This window comes from Trypanosoma grayi, assembly GCF_000691245.1.
Source record: "Trypanosoma grayi strain ANR4 Tgr_398_V1, whole genome shotgun sequence".
NCBI lineage: Eukaryota > Euglenozoa > Kinetoplastea > Trypanosomatida > Trypanosomatidae > Trypanosoma > Trypanosoma grayi.
In genome coordinates this window covers 1-15,265 of record NW_008826017.1, presented here as the reverse complement: position 1 = coordinate 15,265, position 15,265 = coordinate 1, and the positions used below count along the sequence as shown (strand labels likewise).

General features: G+C 57.0%; 8 protein-coding genes across 8 annotated transcripts; all 8 read left to right on the top strand.

Moving 5' to 3' along the window:
- Positions 1–404: 404 nt before the first annotated feature.
- DQ04_03981070 (hypothetical protein) lies at positions 405–1,382 on the top strand (the record flags this gene model as incomplete). Its single annotated transcript, XM_009313247.1, has 1 exon — positions 405–1,382. The coding sequence occupies one exon, from the start codon at positions 405–407 to the stop codon at positions 1,380–1,382; it is 978 nt and encodes a 325-aa protein (XP_009311522.1).
- Positions 1,383–2,343: 961 nt separating this feature from the next.
- On the top strand, positions 2,344–5,712 carry DQ04_03981060 (hypothetical protein; the record flags this gene model as incomplete). Its single annotated transcript, XM_009313246.1, has 1 exon — positions 2,344–5,712. The coding sequence occupies one exon, from the start codon at positions 2,344–2,346 to the stop codon at positions 5,710–5,712; it is 3,369 nt and encodes a 1,122-aa protein (XP_009311521.1).
- A 557-nt stretch (positions 5,713–6,269) lies between these two features.
- On the top strand, positions 6,270–8,783 carry DQ04_03981050 (dipeptidyl-peptidase 8-like serine peptidase; the record flags this gene model as incomplete). The annotated part of the gene is made up of 1 exon (XM_009313245.1): positions 6,270–8,783. One exon carries the CDS (start codon positions 6,270–6,272, stop codon positions 8,781–8,783), a length of 2,514 nt encoding a protein of 837 aa, XP_009311520.1.
- Positions 8,784–9,324: 541 nt separating this feature from the next.
- Positions 9,325–9,888, top strand: DQ04_03981040 (caltractin; the record flags this gene model as incomplete). The annotated part of the gene is made up of 1 exon (XM_009313244.1): positions 9,325–9,888. One exon carries the CDS (start codon positions 9,325–9,327, stop codon positions 9,886–9,888), a length of 564 nt encoding a protein of 187 aa, XP_009311519.1.
- Positions 9,889–10,212: 324 nt separating this feature from the next.
- On the top strand, positions 10,213–10,866 carry DQ04_03981030 (hypothetical protein; the record flags this gene model as incomplete). Its single annotated transcript, XM_009313243.1, has 1 exon — positions 10,213–10,866. The coding sequence occupies one exon, from the start codon at positions 10,213–10,215 to the stop codon at positions 10,864–10,866; it is 654 nt and encodes a 217-aa protein (XP_009311518.1).
- A 368-nt stretch (positions 10,867–11,234) lies between these two features.
- DQ04_03981020 (hypothetical protein) lies at positions 11,235–11,990 on the top strand (the record flags this gene model as incomplete). Its single annotated transcript, XM_009313242.1, has 1 exon — positions 11,235–11,990. The coding sequence occupies one exon, from the start codon at positions 11,235–11,237 to the stop codon at positions 11,988–11,990; it is 756 nt and encodes a 251-aa protein (XP_009311517.1).
- Positions 11,991–12,351: 361 nt separating this feature from the next.
- On the top strand, positions 12,352–13,398 carry DQ04_03981010 (hypothetical protein; the record flags this gene model as incomplete). Its single annotated transcript, XM_009313241.1, has 1 exon — positions 12,352–13,398. The coding sequence occupies one exon, from the start codon at positions 12,352–12,354 to the stop codon at positions 13,396–13,398; it is 1,047 nt and encodes a 348-aa protein (XP_009311516.1).
- A 423-nt stretch (positions 13,399–13,821) lies between these two features.
- DQ04_03981000 (hypothetical protein) lies at positions 13,822–15,265 on the top strand (the record flags this gene model as incomplete). Its single annotated transcript, XM_009313240.1, has 1 exon — positions 13,822–15,265. A coding segment is annotated over one exon (1,444 nt), but the record flags the coding sequence as incomplete, so codon positions are not given.

The following is a 15,265-nucleotide window of genomic DNA, read 5'->3' as shown; positions in this document are numbered from 1 at the left end:
ATATATATATATATATTAAAGCTTTTTGTTTTGTTGTACTAGTGTGTCCGCCTCTTTCGCCTCCACCATGCTGCACTCCGTCACGCATATGCTGCAGACACCTGTGTACGGCACAGCTGCTTCTCCCAGCAGATGCCAAACCTAAACGAAAAAAAATCTCCCGAATGCGCACATTCTTGGTATATGTTTTCTTCGCTGATGGTCGTGAGAGAGGCACAGAATGGTGTGTACGTGGCCATGCTGTTCTCGGTTTCTTTCTCTACAATTCGTTCCCTTTTGCTGCATTACACCCATGCATACATATATATATATATATATATATAAAGAATAGAAGGTAGCTCGTCTGGAGACGTCAACTCTTCAGCGAAGGAATTGTGGAGGAGGAGGAAAGAGAAACTGAGGGAATGAGCACCGAGACCATGTTGACGCCGTACCACGCAAGTCTCGTGGAGCATGCCTTCCGTACGATGGACTTCAAGGGCGACGGGTTGGTGCAGCTTGACGACATCTGCCGCGTCTTTGACGCCTCAAAGCACCCGCGCGTGCGAGAAGGCTCCATGGCGCCCTCCGCCGCCCGAGACATGTTGGTGCACCAGTTCGGCAAGAGCGCCAGGGAGAACGGCGGCGTCATCCTCGACGTCTTCATGCGCTTCCACGAGCGCATGGCTCTGGAGGCGGAGAACGAGCAGGTCGGCGACGTGGAGGAGTTCCTGACGGCCACAATCGAGGGCGTGTGGCGCATGGGTGATTTGCTGCAACCGACGCTTATCCGCCCCGTCACCGCGACGGCAGGGATGCCGACGGGCATCTACGCCACGCAGGCCATGTCNCTCGTCTGGCCGGAGCAGGGCGAGGCCGCCGGTGCGTACTCGCTGCGTGTTGTACGGGACGTCGTGCAGCCGATCTTTTCGCGCGGCGACCTGCCGCCGCAGCTGCGCGGCTTCTTCGCGTACCCGGCGGAGCTGGCCGGCATGCGGGTGGTGGAGGTGCCAGCGCAGATCTCGATGAAGCGCTGGCTCGACTTTGCGTGGGCCTATGAGGAGGGACGGTACGCGGTGGTGCCGGGCATCGTGTCCGCGCGCGTTGACCCCGACACGCTGCCGGCGTTCTTGCGCGAGCTCATTGTCGAGCACGATGCGGCGACGAAGCTACCGGCGGTGCGATTCCTCCCCACGGCTCGCGCCTTCAACCCGATGTATAAACGCTCGAGTGACGAGTACGGCTACGGCGTGCCGGAGGAGGTGAAGCGGGTGCATCAGTGGAAGGGCAGGACGTACGACGGGACGGCGTACGGGCTCCTGTATTACGGCCGCTTTGGTAATTTCACCAAGACGCACTGCGGCCATGGGGAGTCGTCGGCGGCTAGCGGCATCAACCTGTGAGTTCGCCTCTGAAGCCGCCGCCGCCACCACCCGTGCAGCACGATGTTCATTTGTTGGACAATGCATACATGCATTGCACGCAAGCGCACAGCAAGGAAATATGGCGTCTGGGAGGCGTTGATCGGCTGTAGTGGCTCCTCTTTGTTGTGATTCTTGTGGCTGTTTTTCTTTATTCTGTATGCTTCCTGTTGTGACTTTTTTTTTGCCTTTTTCACGTCCCACTTTCCAGTGGTCTTTGTAGGACGAGAAGACGAAATATATACATGCGAGGGTCGGTGGTGCGGCAATTGGCGTTGGCGAAGCACACCCGTGTTCGCTTTGTGGGCAAACACTCTGCACAGAAGGGGGTAACGTCAGTGTGATAACCAGTTGTTTCTGTGCGTCTCCAGTTGCATGGCAGTCAAGAATGCTGGGCTAATGTAAGCGGTGCCTGCGCAGCGGCAGCGGTATTTGTTGAGGGAGACCGTGGTGAATAATGTTGGTGGGCATTTCTTGCGCTGCATGGCGTGTCGGAGTGGGAGCTGCCGCGGCTCGCGTCCCTGCGGTGCCGCACCGTCTTGTGTCGCACAAGGATAAACTCGAAGGGAGGTGGTCGGTGCGATGGCGTGGAATACGCCAAGATAAAGTTGCCACCTGGGCGTGTGGCACCGCAACCGCATGGATTCACACGATTCTCTGTGGCCGGCACGTTTTTCTTTTGGAGGTGTTTCGGATGTCTTTTTGTTGCGTGACTCTGTCCGTGGTGTATTGCTTCTGTGTATCTGCTCGTTCACCGTTTTGGGGTGATTATTTCTCTGCGCTCAGTGAGGGCGGCAATGCGTGGCAGCTGCATGACACCTGCGGCTGTGGATTTGTGTTATTCTTCTTTCTGCAGTGTCGTCTGGTGTTAATGTGCCCTTTTCTCTCTCTCTCTCTCTCTCTCTCTCTCTCTGTGTTTGTGTGGGGGGGGGTGGAAGTGCGAATGGTATGGGAGGTAAAGGAGCTGCGTCACTGGATGTGCCAGTGGAGCGCCATCAACGACAGCATTATCCGGTTCTCCAAGATCTCCCATGCACTGCACCCGTTTGCTCTTCCAAGCAGTAGCAGCAAAAGTGGCGGAGACGCAACAATAGCAGGGGCACCAGCAGAGCGAGATAAGGGGGAGGAGACACGGGGAGCCGAGGCACCTGTGGAACCACAACTGGAAGAGGAAACAGGAAAAATATCCGCCGAGGCTGCAGAGGCTCTCAGCATATCAGTGCTGTACGCGCGCGTGTATTCTATGTTATCCACCTACAGTAAGGTGGAGTACTGGTCGAACGCTGTGGTGCTGCAGCACCTCCTCGCCTCCTCCATTCATGCGTGGGTGGAGCAGCTTTGTGCGTGCAGTGGTGGCCGGCTGCGCGTATGCCCCGACATTGCGACAGAGGAGCTGGCGCCGCCGTGTCTCTCGTGGACATCCGCTGTCATGGACAACGTGTGGGAGGAGGCACTGCAGGCCAACTGCGAGCCGTGGAGGAAGTCGACGCGGGACGTGGCTGTGGCAGCGAGGCGCACTGTTGCTGCATCTTCCGCGCCCATGCCAGCGACATCGCATAATGATGAGAATAACGGTGTTCCCCTTGCAATAGAAAACGAGGTGGAGAAAGAAGATACCGCGGCTCTGCATGCCGTTGTTAGTTTTGCCATGCATTATCATCGTATGCGCTGGCTTCTGAAGGTTGTCTTTCTGCGTGTGGATGTTGAGATGAATGACATTGCATGGCGTATTCTGCGGAGTTGCGTGTGTGCGACGTTGGCCTACAACAGTGCGACGATACAGAGTGTGCTGTGCCGCGCCGCAGAGCGCTGCGTGAGGAGCTCCATAGACGGCGGTGCCAATCCGCTGGGGCCCCCTGGGGCAGTCGTGTCAGGGGCGCTGCAGGACAGCGACGTGTGCCTCGTCTCACGTGTGCTGGCGATGCTGGATGACTGCCGCGCGCAGGACATCACCCGCGGCGTCACCGAAAGCGTCGAGCGGCTCGTGCAGCAGCAGGGCTTCACACTGGCGTGCGCGCGGCTGGCGCCACTTAGCGAGTCGCGCACCACTGAGCGCGTACCCACTCTGCACGACGCCTCAGCGGCGCTGCAGGACTGCATGCACACACTCCGGCGGCTGCGCTCTGCGACACTGTTGTACTTCGGCGGCACGTCGCACTACATCGACGAGGTGTCGGAGCTCGGCCGCGAGCGCGCCGCGTTGGCGGCACGCGCCTTCACCGTGGGCTTCTGTCACGGCAGTGTCCTGTTGAACTTCGTGGATGCGTGGGCCCTGCCACTCTGGCAGCGTGCCTGTGATGAGGAGCATGAACGTCTCTTTTGCGCCACCATACAGGCGGGTCTGCCGCGCACCCCAGGCACCGGCTCCGACAATAACAACAGCAACTGTGATGACGATGATGGTGCCCGCAGCTCTGTTGTATTTCGTTCCTTCGACGAGGCACTCTCACAGTTGGGGGAGATAGGGGGCAGTGGTGGCGGTGGCGACAGCCTCAGCAACAATTATAACAGCAGCAGCAACTATGGGGTGTTGCCACGGCCTGGGCTCGCGACGCTCATCTTCTTCCTTAGCCCCGAGGCAAAGCTGCTCGCCGAGTTCGAGGCGCACTTTGCAGCAGCGGTGCAGCGGCACCTAGAGAGTCTCCTCGCGGTGGCGCACAACGGCGAGGTGGCACTGCGCTCCCTCCCACGTGACGTGTACCAGCGCTGTGTGTTCTTTATCAAAATGACAAACCACCTCCTAGGACCTATTGTCGCGGCTGGCTGTGACAGCGCTTACGCAGCACTGCGTGCGGTGCGAAAGGGTATGCAATCTTTCTTTGTTGGGCGCGAGCCTTGTGTGATTCTCACACTCGCGAGTGCGCTCCACACGCAGGTTGTTGGGGAGCCTGCTGCTGCTGCTGCTGCTAGCAGCAACCAGGGCGGCGACAGCAATATCGGTTGTAGTAGTGGTGGTAGTTCCCACCTTGAGATCCTGGATACGATCCTGGAGCTCGTGTCCCTCCTCCACTCGAAGGACCTCTTCGTCGATTGCTACTGCGGGCTGTTGGCACCGCGGCTCATGGCGATGCAGCGGGTAGGCGAGTTGGATGTGGACACGGAGGTGATATCTCGACTTGCGGTACGCCTGGGGGAGTCTCTCGCGGCGGAGCCGCTGGCGCTGCTGCGCGACGTGCGTACGAGTATGGCGGACCCGCGCTGTACCATGGTGGGGACGGATGAGGCGCAGCAGTTCGGTATCATCCGTCAGGTGCGGGTGTTGTGCAGTGCGCGGTGGAAGCGGTACGTCACCGTGACGGTGACGCTCTCGGAGATGCAGCACTCCTTCGAGCGCGAACGGTGGTTCGACACGGCGATGCTCCAAGCCCTACACGCCTTCGAGGACCGCTACGGCGGCTCACGGAAGAGCAGACACAGCAGTCCAAGCAGCGGCAGCGGGCGTGAAGTTCCCTCCCCCAGCGACCGTAGCGGTGTTTTCTTCGCCCATAGTGGTCGCCTCGGTAACTACGATGATGGCGGCAACAATAGTGGCAACGGAAATGACATCAGCATCCCCAACGTGAATGACGGCGAGGTGGACGCTGTGCGCGGTTTGCCACACACCTCGGGTGATGCCGATTCTGTGGCACCACCCGCAGCGGTCGTGCAGGCGGTGCAGCGGCGGCAACTCACATGGTCGCTTGGCAGCGGCGCACTCACCGTCGTCTGCCACGCCGCTTCGCCGGAGGAGTGCACAGCCACCACAAGTGTACAGGTGTTGCTGCCGCCTGTTGGTCTGTTACTTTTGCAGGCGTTGCAGCGCCACGGCGAACGGGATTGCTGCAGCTTCGATTTCCTGCATGGCTGCCTACCTGTGGCGGTGCCGAAGCCGCTGCTGGGCTCCGTGCTGAGCAGCCTTGTGCGTCACCGCGTCGTTCGCCGCTCACCGCCACCCGCTGCCGGTGCTGGCATGTGTGCGACGTACAGCCTGCCGCCATCCTTTGCCACGTGCAGGCGGCGGCGCGTCGTGGTGGCGGCTGCACCGGACGCGACGCACCACTGGGTGCCGCACGCGCAAGAGGCTGCCGGCGACCGGGCAGTGGTGAGTGACATCGTTGATGCGGAGCGGATGAAAAAGCTCGAGGCGGGCATCGTGCGCGTCATGAAATCGCGCCGCTGCCTCTCGCACGCGGAGCTGCTCGCCACAGTGGCGCAGAACATGGTGACGCGGTTCGTCGTTACGGCGCCGATGCTGAAGCGCTGTGTAGCACAGCTGATCGAGCGGGAGTTCATTGCACGGGAGGGCCGCGACACGTACGTCTACCTCGCGTGAGGCACCCATCCGCTGTGCGCTCGCTGTGTGTTTTACTGCGAGCCGCAACAGCAGCTCCCTGGAAGATGATGAAAACGGGATGGGGAAGGAATAATGAATAGGATGCATGTGTTGCATAACCCCTGCCCTTCGTCCAAAGAAGTTCATCCTTCGCTCTTTCTTTCTCTCTCTCAGCGGGCTGCTCATATTTTGCGTTCCATTTTGTTTNTTTTTTTTTCTTTGCTTAATGCCTCTGACCCTCTTGAAACCTGTTTCCTTTTTTTCCAGCTCGTTGCCGAGGTTCGCGTGGAATCATCTCCTTGTTGTGGTTGCTGCTGCTTCGGCTGCGGTTATGATTGCTGCTTGTGTGTGTTCACCCCTCCAATGCGACGTGCTCGCACACTCAGTGGAGCGCAGAAATGTTCAGCTGTGGTTGCACGTATATATACAGATATATATATATATATGTGTGTGTGTGTGTGTGTGTGTGTATCTGAAAGCAAGCATGCATGGCCCCTCTGAATTCAACAGGAAGACAACCATCACGCACAACAAGTAAAAGAAAATAAATCAAGGAAATGCCTGGGCAACCGCTCAGAGTATATATCGACGCGTTAACGCGGGCAGGTGAGGCGGACTTGGGCGTCACGGGAAAGCCGCAGAATCTGCAGATCGTCGGGGACCAGCTTTATTGGCTGCAAGGCACCAATCAAGAGCTCTTCGTGTTGAATCTCACTGAAGCTAATGCGGTTCCCAGGCGTGCTTTTGTTCCGCACGACGACGCGGCGAAGGAGCGGCAGCAGGGGAAGAAGGATTTCCTCCCTGAGTCCAAAGAGGAGGAGTTGCTGCGCGAGCGGCAGCGCACGCGTGTGAGTGGCATCAGCAGCTACCGCATCCGTCCAAGCGATGGTGCCATTTTTTTCACCTGTGGCATGAACTTGTTCCTTTACCACCCGTCAAGCACGTCGCCGCCGCTGAGAGTTTTTGACTACATCAGCGAGGAGGTAAAGCAGCGGTGCTTCCCGTCGATGGGCAGCAAGCCGCTCCTTTGTATCCAGCACCTGTCTTCGTGGGATGAAGGCACTGCTGCCGCACACAGTGCTTCCAACAGAGAGAGCATTGTGACATTTGTGCGCGGAAGCAACTTGTACGTGGCAACCATTGTGGAGCAGCAGGGTGATGCACGGGAGGCCGCGCCGCTCGATGTGCGCGTGGAGAGTGTGACGACATTTGGCGACGAACTCCACGAGTGCGGCACCGCCGATTACATCATGCAGGAGGAGTTCGACCGCTTCACTGGCCACTCCGCGACGGAGCGGTATGTGCTCTTCACCTATACTGACACGTCGATGCTGCAGGAGGTGGTACTCATCGACGGCAGCACGAGCTCCGGCGTGGAGAAGATGCGGTACCCCCGCGTCGGTGACGCCAACGCCCGCACGCTGCTTGTTGTGTATGAGCGCAGCAGTGGGCGCTACCGCATGGTGCCGCATCAGGCCATAACAGCAGCAGCACCGTGGGTAGAGTATCTTCCACGCTTCGGCTTTAAAGACAAAGAGACGATTTATTTTTCTCTGCTGAGCCGCACCCAGGAACGATACTGCGTGCTGTCGTGCCGCATCGATACACTTCCGGAGGTAGACGAGGCGACTCTTGCATCATCCCTCCGTGCCACTGGCCACGATACCGGCCACAAAGCAGTTGTTCAGGCAGCGGTTCCTTTCACTACTGAGTGGGAACAGATCATCACGTGGGCGTGGGTAGAGGTGCACCCTGGCCCACCCATTGTGTTTGGCCAAAAACACGACGTCATGCTGCGCTACGCCAGCGAGACAAAAACAGCGCACTGTCATCTCTACGTGCGAGAGGGTGGCTGTAGCAGCAAGGACTGGCGGCCACTGACGCAAGGAGAATGGAACGTGAGGCCTGGAAGCGTACATGTGCTGGACGACAGTGTCGTCTTCTGTGCGAATGCAGACAACAGACTGGGGAATACGCTATACAGTGTGTCGTTTCTAGCTGCCACCACAGGCGGTGCAGCTGCGGCGCAGCTGACACGGCTCTCACCTGCGAATGAGCACGTGTATAGTTGCACCGTCACGAATGGAACGCTCTGCTATGTCTCGAGCACAGCGTCAACGCCACCGATGTTATATGTCACATCACTGAGGGATCCCAAAACACGCTGCTGCGTGCACTCCAAGTCGCTGAATGGCACATCCGAGATGGGAGGGACGACGCAGTTCACACGCGATACGCTTATTGTACCGTCTGTCGTCACCGTCATGAGCCGCCGTGGCGTGCCACTCGGCGGTCGACTGTTTGCATCGCCATCCGCTGTTGCAGGGAAGCCAAGCCCCTTGGCAGTGTACGTCTACGGCGGTCCGCACGTGCAGCTGGTGTACGACAGTGACTACCAGATTGTCTGCAGCCCCCTCATACAGCTTCTGGCGATGAATGGCATATCTGTATTGGTTGTGGATGGGCAGATGAGCAACGCCAACGGCCTGCGTGACCTGAGCATCTGCAAGCATAACATGGGGAGGTTTGAAACGTCAGACTACGTTGACTTCGTAAAGCACATGACGACATCGTCGCAGCTTCCAGGCGACTTCATCGCCGATCCTGCACGCATTGCCATCTTTGGCTGGTCCTACGGTGGATACGCGACGCTGCTGGCGATGTCGCAGGCGGCAGATGTGTTCAAAATTGGCTTCGCAGGCGCCCCTGTTGGTGATTGGACGTTGTACGACACGGGCTACACAGAACGTTACATGGGCGAGCTGCACAGCAACATGGCCGCGGCAGCTGGCACGGACCAAGCTATAAGCGCGGCATACACACAGAGTGCCATCAAGGCATTCGTCTCCAACTTCCCGGATGACCTGAATCGTGTCTTTATCGCGCATGGGCTCCTGGATGAGAATGTTCACTTCTCCCACACGTGCGCCATCATCAATGCAATGGTGGATGCAGGCAAACCCTTTAGCATACTAGCTTACCCCGGCGAGCGCCATGCACTTCGACAGAAGAAAGCCTCTCGCAGACACCATGACGCCATGCTAGTGAAAACTCTTGTTGAAATGCTTTGAGTGGCGGGAGTTTATCTCGCTCTGCCCTCCAGCTGCAACAGAATCAAGAGCAAGCGGTTTTTTAACGCATATATATATATATATATATATATATATAGGTTGTTCAAACTAAACAAAACTGATATCGTGTCACCCCAAATATGATTTCAGCATGCCTCTCTTGCGTTCTCACTGAACCTGCTATGAATTCCAAACGCGCTGTTCCACTCTTCAATGTACACGCTGTTCCCGCTCCACAAACCTCTCATTGCTTTCCATGTTAAGAAGTAGACTTCTTCTTCATCACAATACCCACCGTGATGACACTGCTATGTTACTATATTGGAAGACGAGTCTGAACCCTGATGCATGTTATTTTTACGGCACTGACAACGCAATGCTCTCTGGCGTCTTGGAATGCAGCCCAATTGGTACTTTTCCCGTGTGATTGTTGTGCTTTTTTGTTGTTGTTTTTGTGGGTATCATTTTATGTACTTGCTTTTTGTTTTTCTTTTTTGTTGCTTTGGTTGTGCAGCGTAGGTATTTGTTTTGTCTGTGTGCAATGACGGCTCTTGATGCCCTAAAGGAGGACATTCTTGACGTTTTCCAAGTCTTTGATGAGGACGGCTCCGGTAGTATTTCGATGCAGGAGCTGACACGTGCGCTCCACACTATTACGGGTATTCGGTTGTCACGCGTTGATCTTCGCCTGCTCATCCAAGCCGCACAGGAGGACCTGGCAGAGGAGGCGAGTGCAAAGAAAGTGCAGGATGGCGGAGAGGTTTTAACTGAAAAACCCGTGGATGGTGCCAAGGCGCAGGAGGCAAGCACCGAGCAGGATGCTGTGGACTCCACGCTGTTCGTGGCAGTGGTGCTGAAGACGTTGAATAGGCGGACTTATGAGCAGGAGTTGCTCTTTACGTTTCACTTGCTAGAAGACAAGAACTATCCAGGGTTTATAACAAAGGAGAGTCTTAAGAATGCTGCGGCAGAAATGGAAGAGCGTTTGACTGACCAGGAGGTGGATGAGATGTTTGACACGCTAGTGACAGGAGTACCAACCGCAGCAGTAGACCTCGCGACGTTCACCTCCGTTCTGGAGGCGGCGCGGAAGTCGGATTACTGATGATTTATCTCGGGCTTCCGGTGGGCGCGGCGTTTGTGCAGCTCTGTGCGGATGTAAAGAAATGCTTGGCTTGCGTTGCTGTGTGTTTGGTGTCAAGAAGTATGACGCTTTGTTGATATTTCTCTTTGTGTGTATCTCTGTGTGTGGGTGGAGGGGGGGAGGTGTTTTGTTGTTGGATGATTTGTACCCCTCCATGCCGTTTGTTGTTGTTTTTTGTGTTCTCCTGAATGAATATCATCTCTTTCCCTTTTTTTTTCTTGTTCGCGTGTTGGGGCTTCCCCTGCACAAGCTCTTGAGACCTCCGTTTTTCAGGCGCCGCAGTGGATGACCTCTGGGTCAGCGTGTCCGCTGTGCAAGCGCTCCTTCGGCCTCCTGCTCTGGAGGCATGTGTGTGGCACGTGCAAAAGGAACTTTTGCGAGGCTTGCGCGCCCAAATGCAACGGCGAACGCAGGTGCAAGTCATGTGGATCCGCCGGTACACTACACAAGCAGCAGCAGAGTGGAGCAGCCATCGCAAGTGGGGACGATGGGCGCGAGAGATGTGTGCGGGCCGCCGAGGAGCGTATGAAGGCGGCGCAGCAGCGCGGCAAGCCGCAGAGGCGCGACGCGCCAGGAGCAGCAACACCGCCAAATCAGCGGGAGCATCAGCAGCAGCCGGAAGAAAATAGCCCGAAACAAACTAGCATCAGTGGTGCGATGCAGCCAGAGACGGCGCCGACACAAACGGCACAAGCGCAGACGCAGCCAGGGACGAACCCTGTCCTTGAGGCCGCCATGCGCCGTCGGCAACAGGAGCAACTCGGAATGAACGCCAATCGTGGCAACTCAGATGAGAAGGTGCTGTTGATCACGGAGATCACGAAGGTCCTCCATCAGCGTGGTGAAGAGGAGCCCTTTGGCCTCCGTGCAATGGACGAAGCGAAGCTGCGATCCTATCTGCGCTACATAAAAGGGAAGAACAACAATGCTGTGGTTTAATGGCACAGAAGTGGAAAATGGATGGCGCCTATACCTTTTTTTTTTCTATTTCAACACCTGTAGAATTAAATCCACTTGCGTGAAAACTGACTTCGCATACAAGCGAATTCCGCTTGACGCCTCTCCGTTATATTTGTATTCTGGCTTCCATTCTAACATTGAACGGGCGTTGTACTCTGTGTGCTGTTTTCCGAGGTTTTTCTTCTCTGACACGACAGCGTGCAGACGCATACACTCCTCACATTGTGAGGCGGGAAACTGCTGCCTTTCTCGCTTCCCGCATGTGTGCACCTGTGCATAAGTATCGCAGGGGCCGGGTCAATCTCGACGAGACACACACACACACACAGAGAGAGAGAGAAATAAGTATGCCGTCGACAAGCAGCAGACACCTTCTCCCTGACCCGCATGTCTTCTCTCATGAGCACTCGCCGCACCCGTTGCGGCGGCAGCAACAGCAGCTTCATGGTGAGAAAAGTGTGGCCTCGAAGAGCCGCAGGGGAAGAAAAGGGTCTGCTGTTGCGACAGAGCGGACGCGCAGTGCCAGTTTTGAGACACGCAGAGCCGCAAGGGCAGGAAACGGCAAGAAGGCCGCTGAGGCTGAAGACCAAAGGGAGGAGATACAGATCGATCAGCCCCCCTGCGATGGCGATGACATCTGCACGGAGTGGTTCGAGAATGTGGAGGTCGGCTGCTACGACAGCAGCCCGACGCTGATGGAGTTGGGCGTCTGGGACGCAGAGCACGTGCGGCGCAGTGCGGAGGCAGCGCGAGACATGGCGTTCATCCGCGGCGCCATCAGTGCCCTGCGCGCGGATGCAGGCGCTGGCGTACCCGCTACACGCAGCAGCGTCCCTGTAGAGCTGACTGCCGGGGCGTGCAGTGAAATCGAGGTGAAACGGGGTGTGATTATACCAGCCGCTGCAGCGACACAGGCACGTGGTGAGCGGAATATCGTTATTGATAGCGCAAGCAATTCTGAAGCTGAGGATGGTGGCAGCTTCGTGCCGGTGGTGGCGAAGCAAGAGGGATACACTGTGGTCACGGCGTCAACTGCAAAACCAACAGTGGAAAAAATAATAGAATCCCGTGGGAAAAAGTTAATTGACGCAAGAGACCTTTGATGGCGTCCGTTCTTGCTGCAACTTCTAATGTTTATCGAGGGATATTGGTGAAGGAACAAAGCGAGTGTTTTTTTATTCCTGTTATATGGCTCTCATTACCGTCATCGTGAGACTTTGGGGGGGGGGGNGGGGGGGGGGGTTGTTCACGTTCCCACTGTAAAGTAAAAGGTGGCTTTTTTTCCATGTTCTTTTTTTCTTTCCACGCGTGCATGTTCGAATTCTCCTCACCTGCCCTTCTATTGGCCCTGCACTTCCTCTTGTGGATTCAAGCCTTTCGTGTGGCTTAGGCGCATATACATACATATATAAACATAGAATTAAAGGGGCTGTTTATAGCAGGACGCACACAGGAAGAACAACGATGAAAAGTGCGCAAATTGGGGTACTGGTGGCGATGTGCGTGGTGTTTGTTGCCGTGGCTGCGCTGCTTGTATTTCTCATTGTGAGGTGGGGTCGCTTGGGCCGCAAACGGCTGGCAGATAGCCTGGCCAACTCCGCAGCATTAACGGATGGACACGTGCTGCACTTCGTTGACATGTCCAATACCCTGCGCTCTGTTGATATCCATGCGATGTCCATCACAGACGGCGTGTCGCTCCAGTCAGTGCTGGCTACGCTATGTGGGCTGCAAGACCCCGAAACAATATCGCTCGTGTATACAAACGAGGCAGGGTGTTGCGTTGAGGTGGATCTCGACCGACTGGTGCGCCCCGACGCAGAGCTTCACGGCCGTTTGCGCCGGACAATAGAGCAGCCGCTGCTCCTGACTAGGCATGAGCAGGTCCTTAAGTCCCCTGCCATGCCTGGGTCTGAGCAGTGGGCGCCGTCGGTGGGGAATGCGCGTAACGCCTCCGATGAAATCGAAGTGAACTACAGACGCGACGCCGATCGACTCTCCTCAAAGCGCGTGAGGCATGTGGGCGCCGTTCGCCCTATGTCCAGTGGCGGGAATGTGCCGGCGCCCCTCATATTGCCGCGGCGCCGGCACATTAGCTCCACGACGCAGGTAAGCATCTTAGCGGTGCACTACGTTGTGGAGAGCGAGGGCACCGTGCTCGACGAACACGCGACCGCCGTCGTAGAAGATGCGATGGCGGGTGGCGTGCAGCGCACTGTGACACTGCCAAATGGGGAACACGTCGCTGTAGAGCCCCGTGAGCGTGCGGCGTGGCTGCTCAACAACAGCAGAAGCAGCGGCACTCAGGATGGCGCACTGCCGTTGATTCGGAAGACAGCAGAAGTGCTGCAGTACACCATTGACAACATGAGCTCTGCACAATGGTACCCGTACCGGCATCCCTTCTTCCTTCCTCCGGGGCGCTGGTGTGTTCGTGCAGAGTCATCGACCTTCGACCACCGATTCATCGAAACGAACTCCCGTGTATTCACGGTTAATGTTGTGGAGTAACTACAATACACCAGACACCTGGAGCGTGTTCTGGTCGCGTTGCTCATGGTTTACTGAGAGTCCTCGTTGCAATCGGTTTTCTAAACCTGACGTGGAGTGCTAACGCTTCTCTCTTTCTCACTCGCTGGACGCAGCGAGAGAAAGGAAGAGATTGTGTGTGTGTGTGTGTGTGTTTGTGAAACGAGGGGTGTACAGGGGGAGACCTCTTCCGGCACTTACACGCACAGAGTCCCATAGATGGAGATATGCGTGGCATTTCCGCTGCAGTGGGAACTGCTGCTCCCGCATTGTGCTCTGTTGGCCGTAGCTCATCCAGTCTTCCATGTCTGGTGTTATTTGTTGCGTCGTCTTTCCACCAAATTAGTTTATTTGTTTGGGTATCGTATCGTTGTATAGCAGATGTCAAGGAAAGAGAACACGCAAATGCTATCAGGGCTCCTTGCCAGCATCACTGCGGCTTCACCAAGCACGCAGGACCTCGCCGATCTTGAGACCTCTTTAGAGCAGCACATGACCGAACTTATCGCGCTTTACCGTCACCTCAAGGCGTCATTGTTGAAGATAGTGGGGATAGAGCGACAGACTGCTGGTGTTCGTACCGCTGATGCTGCTTCTGCTTCTGCTGCGGCTGGTGGAATTGCGCCATGTGCGAGCACCACCGGAGGCACCACGTCGGTGCACGGCTTTGCAATGGGCATGACCTACCTCGCAGTAGCCATCGTCATGAGTGGTCGCGCCGCGGAGGAGGACAATGCCGCTCTTTTGTTAGACGTGGTGGAGCGCCACTTGCTGTCACCCGGCTCCAGTGTGTACGACCAGCTTCGCGGTCACAAACACGCCCTGCGGCGCTTCGGGCAGTTGCTTGAGGGCTATGTTGCACTTCTTGACGTGCGTGATGCAGGGAACTACCGACGCAAGTTGCATTATCTGCATCGTGCTGCCGTGTGCTTTGCGCCGTCGCCGGACTACCTTACTGTGGCCCACGCGCTGTTGGTGCGCGAGGCGTCGCGCAGCTTTTGCCCGGCGCCTGCGCTCGCCATCATGCGGCAACCGGTGCTGGAGGTATCGCCAGCAGACACTGGGGCGGACCTTTTGAGCTTTCACAGCTACTACTGCGAAGGCGGCCTCCTTCTTGCCAGAATGCGCTGCTGGGACGATGCTACAGTCTGGCTTCGCTCTGCCCTGTCACTTGTGAGACGAGCAGCACCAAGAGCAGGAGGAGAAGGAGCAGCGGCAGCAGCACCGGTGCTGGGTGGGCATGGAGGTGGCCACGTACTGGTGACGGCGACGAAGGCCCTCATTCTTGTATCCATCATTAGACACGGCGATTTCTCTGACCCCGTGGACCGCAAGAGGGTGCAGCAGATCATACAGCAGTTCCGCGGAAGTGACACCGATGTGTACCTACGCCTCCTCGCAGCAGCGGCGAAGCGAGACGGCAAGTCGTGGGACACACTCGAAAAGCACTTTGCGTCCTTGTGGCAGCAGGACGAAATGACGGCGCTTGTCGCCGAGGCCGGTGCTCGACTCGGGCGTCACATCATTCGCGACACAGCAAGGGTGGCAAGTCGGGTGTACCTCTCCACCATTGTGAGTGACTTCCGCGCCCACTCCATTGCCATCGTGGAGGGAGACGTCAGTGCGGAAGCTGAAACCTTCGCCGTGGTGCAGCTTCTCCTCGCAATGCAGGAGGAAGGAGAGATGCTCGTCAGCCTCGAGCGTGTGACGCCGAAGCGGGCGGCGGCGGCGGCAGTGCAAGAAGAGCAGGAGGAGGAAGCCGAGGCGACGGGTAGCGTGGAGCAGACACGGCTGGCGGTGCGTTTCGCGATGCCGCCGACGCGCATTCCTGCCACGCTGGGCAGCTGCG